This window comes from Chenopodium album, chromosome 19 (genome assembly GCF_948465745.1).
Source record: "Chenopodium album chromosome 19, dcCheAlbu1.1, whole genome shotgun sequence".
In the NCBI taxonomy this organism is placed as follows: Eukaryota; Viridiplantae; Streptophyta; class Magnoliopsida; order Caryophyllales; family Amaranthaceae; genus Chenopodium; species Chenopodium album.
In genome coordinates, this window is record NC_137852.1 from 37,954,234 (window position 1) to 37,959,477 (window position 5,244).

The 5,244-nt window shown below is 33.1% G+C and overlaps 1 protein-coding gene across 1 annotated transcript; it reads right to left on the reverse strand.

The window, feature by feature from the left end:
* Positions 1-378: 378 nt before the first annotated feature.
* LOC145595845 (WRKY transcription factor 72A-like) lies at positions 379-3,834 on the reverse strand. The gene is made up of 4 exons (XM_081652281.1): positions 3,734-3,834; positions 1,983-2,522; positions 1,788-1,901; positions 379-1,342 (listed from the first exon to the last, which is right to left on the reverse strand). Exons 2-4 carry the CDS (start codon positions 2,490-2,492, stop codon positions 401-403), a joined length of 1,566 nt encoding a protein of 521 aa, XP_081508407.1. The 5' UTR covers positions 2,493-2,522; positions 3,734-3,834; the 3' UTR covers positions 379-400.
* Positions 3,835-5,244: the final 1,410 nt, after the last annotated feature.

Below are 5,244 nucleotides of genomic sequence, written 5' to 3' on the forward strand. Positions count from 1 at the left end.
TTTTTAAAAAAATGTCATCATCAAGGTTCAAAAGAGAAGAAAGCAATATACTATATGTATTCAAAAAAGATAATAAAAAAAAGGGTTTTAAAAATTCTCCATGACAAAGATTGAAAAATCGTACATGACACGGTATCTAACCTAATTCTATATTAATTCAAAGTTGAAAATCGAAGAGCTAGCTAAACTATTAATGTAATTAATAGGGAACAAAAAAACTCATTATTTACATATGTAATAATAAGCTGAATTTACATTATGGTCGTCATTCAATTATCTATGATAAGCTGCTATAATAATCATTCTTCTTGAATGTGTATGAAATTTCCATGATTCAATTGATACAAAAAAATATGAAGTAAGAGTTTAGTACTGAGGTTGAATATAAATCCATATTTACTTAGTCTTTGTGATCTTTTGGTGAAGAACTCTTCGAAAGGGAAAAAGGAAATGGAGGTTGTAGAAGCATGAAGTTCCCTGAGGATTGCGATTTTGATGTTGATGATGTTGTAGGCTTGGTTAGGTAAGTTGGCACGCAACCCTTGCCATTCTGAGGCAAGGAATTGACTGTATTACTTTGAACTTGATCCGCCCATCTCATGCTTTGAGTAGTTAAACACTCAGCATTATTTGTTCGATTTATATTGATGTTATTATTGTTACTGCTTCCTACCATAGAAGATATTGCAGCAGCTACTGCAGACTGAAAACTCGGGTCTGAAGTAAGTACCTTGGTTAATGTCTCAGTTAAAAATTGATGAGAAGAGGAGGATGAAGAAGTGGAAGCTTGGTCGTTGATACGATCCAATGAGCTAAGATGACTTACTGGTTCATAAGTTGATTTTCCGAAACTTATGGACCCAACAGGAGGTTTATTTGAGGGCAATAGACTGTAATTTAGGTAGCTGTTATTGCTCCAGGAAACAGGAAATAATGTACCTTTTGTATCTGAAGAAGAGAAATCGAGGCTTCTAGAAGAGTAATTGGATGGTGTTTGGAGGAAATTATTCGCGGTATGGCTTTTGTTAAAGACCGAGGAAGGAGTAGCAGTGAGGTCTAAGGTGATTGTTGGTGGTGTAGGAGCAGAGGAATTTGGTAAATTGAAGTGTCCTGTTCTTGAATTGTTGTAGAGGGTGTAGTTTAATCCGTTGAGGTTAGCCGAGGTCATTGAGGGAGCAGAAGAAGTAAGGCCGCCTTGTGAGGTTGATGAGCCGGACAAGAGAATTGATGCTGCTGCTGAGGTTGTCGAAGCCATGGCCGTGGCTGCTACTGGTAGTGGGTGGTTGTGTGTCCCTTCGTAAGTTGTTATTAAGATAGACATGTCGTCGCAACACCTTTGCACCTAATAATACAGGATAGAGAATGATTAGATAAATGATCATCTACGTTTACATTGGATATCAACTTATAGCAAGCTTGCTAAATGAACTATAGAATACTTGCAACTTCAGACATATCACAAATTAATACGAGTAAAAATTATACACAATTAATGTAAAGATCGAAATGTGATTAAAAAGAACCATTGACACATCTGCCAACAAGACCAACATCAATAGTTTTATCCAAGAACCTTTAGCGAGCAATAATTCGCCCCGCAATAATTAATCGAGCATTTAGCTCCTAATTGATGCAAGGGCGTTGGTAGGATGTTCGCGACAGTGTTGCTAAAATGTTAGTGACACTATTAATCCTTAATTCCTTATTCAGATAAGTAATGACTAGCTACTAAATTGAAACAGATGATAAAAGCACACATTTTATGATTTTGATGAGACAGAACTCACTTGTTTTCTAACGGGACATGATGGTGCAACTGTGCAACGATAATAAGCTCGTGGGCATGGATTTCCTTTCGCAATCTTCTGCCCATATTTCCTCCATTGGCATCCATCATTCATCTGCATAAATCAATAACTTAATCATCAAAATTTTAATTCTTGATTAAAAATAATCTTTAAAATTAATGCATTTCAACTTACTGTTGGTGTGTCACATCTTGCTCTTACAGAAACCCTTGCTCTTTTAGTAATATTTGTCTGTGTAGTCTCTTCTTCTTTAGTACTATCTGTCGTCGTCTTTAAAACCTTACTTGGCGGCCAAGTTTCTCCTGAGCCGTCTTCTTTTGTATCATCCATATCAGCACTTCTCTCTGAACCCTTCTCTGATAGATTAATTGAAGGAGGACTCTTGTATTCGAGTCCTCCTAGGGAAAGTCCTTCACTCATAAACTTCGCGTCTTCTTTAGCAATACTAGAGGATCTACTAATATTAGTATCATCCTTCTTGCGCTTGTTATTTACTTGTAAGCCTAGACACAGTGAAACCTCAGGTTCTTCTTCCTTTTGTTGATTTGTATTTTCCGATATTGTTGAGGGTGATTGTTCGTGTTGGAGGATATCAAAGAAGCGCGATTGCAAAGATTTGTAGTCATTTTCGACACGTTCCAACATCTTCTTTAGTCTTTCATTTTCTTCTTTCACTTCACCCATCTCAGCTTTTGCAGATTCAAGTTCGTTGTCCTGAATAACAGACAACATCACAAGCAATTAATCAATACTTTACAAGTTTTCAAAAAAAAAAAAAAATCAATACTTTACAAAGCATAATTCATAAATAGATCTAATCTATTTGTAGTGTAATTAATTAATTAATTAATCGCTTATTAGCTTAGAAAATTATGTATTTTGTATAGCAAATTTACTTCCATCGCTTAAAGCTCTTCTTGTTTTGACTTATTTAATAAGACATTAAGACAATCGCCGTTTTGCTTCAAAAAAATAAATAAATAAATAAGACAATCGCCGTTCAAACAGGATTTACTTTTAAAAATACGGAGAAGTAAGTTATAAAAACTATCTTATCTTAGCAGAGAACATAAAATTAGAAAAATTCTAAGCAACTTCATAATAAAACAAAAAGGTGACATCAAATATGTAGGAAGTCAAAGCCTAAATCTTTGTTAAACCTTTTTTTTTTTAAATGAATTCAAACGTAAATGTCAGTCTTACAACCGACTATTTATCTCTAATTTTGCCATTTGTAATATTATATAGTAACATCAAATTTCCATCTAGTAAAACTTCCCGTTATTATTGTGACTAGGGTTTGGTACATTTTTTTATTTCTAAATAAATTAAAGTCTGCACAATAAAAAAAAAATATGAAGTAATTTGTGAAGGATCTTTTCCTTACATTTAATGAATCTGGACACAATTTTTTTTTTTTTTTTTTCGTTTAATGTACTTAATAATTAATACAATCTTGTTGAATTATGAAAATGGAATTAATATCAACACTAATAATACAATACAAAATTTATCGCAGTGTTCATGTTCATGATGTGTTTGTTCATACTTTACTCTTTTATCATATGTTTCGGAATTCAGTTAATTAAGTTGCTTCTTTAGCTCATGAACTAGATAAATCCATTCACAAAGCAATCCTTAGATCATGGTATGTACTATCTAGTGTAAGATTGTGAACTCGTAAACGATTCGATAATGAATTGTTATCAGTGATTTCTTCTTCATAACCATGCTCTATTTATGCTAAGCTCCATCATCATCAGATTACTAAATCTATCTTCTATGCCAAGTTTTGTTAGAAATTGCAACATAAATCAAGCACATACTTACAAAGTAATAAAACAACTTGACGATAAACCAACACAAAAAACTTAAGGATTTCGACTACTAATACAATAATACAGTAAGCTAATAATCTACTATACCTCTTTGTTAATAACTGGATTTTCTTGCTTGGGGGAAGAGATCTTGAAGGTCTTATCTTCATCTTCGAATCTTGGCTACAACACGAAAAATGTAACAAATCGAAAGAACCACAGTTAATAATCTATTATGCAATCTAACACTTTCTAAAGTAGAATAATAGCATCACATCATATCATAAGACTAGCTAAGAATTTACCTTCATTTCCTCTATGCAATTGTCGTCGTGTCTAACCGTAGGAACATCCTTTTCGGGTTTGGTTTCAGCGCTAGAGGTAGAGGTCTCGCGGTTATTTGCATCCATCTCTCAAGAAATCCTAAGTTTGATCAGCTGAAAACAAAAAAATTTTGTGGTCTTTGACTGAGAGAATAGTACTAGTCTTTCTTATAGAAACTACAAACCATTGACTTTACATTAAATAAAAATTAAAAGATTGAAACTTTTCATCTCTTCCCATTACATGAGAAGCACACGCATTAGAACGTCAATTGTCCAACCAATTTTCGCATTATTATTTAGGTATCTATGAATTAAACACATTGTCAACTTAAGAAGGGTACAACTTCAACGACTAGTGGTTTAATTATCATTATAACCTCCGTTTATAATTAGTTGTCATATTGTCTAAACCCTTGTATAATTGAGAATGCTTTAATGATAAAAAAAAAATGGATTTTATAGTCTTTTCATGACTTAATATAGGTAATTAGGTATGTAGTGGCATATTTAGAGTGAAATCTAATTGTATACCACTAAGTTAATACGATTGTGAGGATGGTATAATAAGATTAATAACGCAACTAAATAGATAAACATAATGAGAGTACGTAAAGGATAGATCAAGTGGTTAGAGCTTCCCTCCCGATTTCAAGATATCCTAGGATTGATTCTCACCCCCGCCCTTGTGACTCTCTTATCACCAAAAATAGATAAACACAATTGAAATTTGGAGGGTTCAAGAGCCCTCGTATTGGGTAATTGAAGTGCCAAAATCATGGAAATTCTTACATATACACCTTTTTTTTCCTTTTTTTTTTGCTCATTGGATAAAATTTGCTATTTCTAAATTATTAAAATGATGACTAAAATTCGTCAAATGTGCAAAAAATTACCCCTTTGGTTCACCCAAGTAACATAATAATGAAGGTTCTCCATGATCAAGGCCTCCCCAAATAGAAATATCAAGAAAAGAGATCAGAAATCATAGAAAAAAATTGTACATGTGGATATTATTTCAAGACAGAGAGGGTAGTCGTTAATATTTAAAACTCCGTCGACTAATTGGAGAGACTTGAGAAGAAGAGTTGGATAGAAATACCTTTCAGCAATACATGTTTGTACGGTACCTGGACACAAAATGAAGCTTCGTACCATGAGAATATGTCACATGGATACTAGTCAATAATGATAATGAGTGGGATACCTTTCATCTAGTTGCCAATATTTAAGACTCTAATCAAAAACAAATTTTAGCTTTCCATCATGCTTAATCAATTACAAAAATTAAATTAA

Excerpts from the sequence above, each read along its gene's own strand:
- LOC145595845 (XM_081652281.1), bottom strand. The coding sequence starts at position 2,492 with ATGGGTGAAGTGAAAGAAGAAAATGAAAGACTAAAGAAGATGTTGGAA. Across the intron at positions 1,902-1,982 it reads CAAGATGTGACACACCAACA|ATGAATGATGGATGCCAATG; the intron begins GTAAGTTGAAAT and ends TGATTTATGCAG. Across the intron at positions 1,343-1,787 it reads CATGTCCCGTTAGAAAACAA|GTGCAAAGGTGTTGCGACGA; the intron begins GTGAGTTCTGTC and ends CTGTATTATTAG.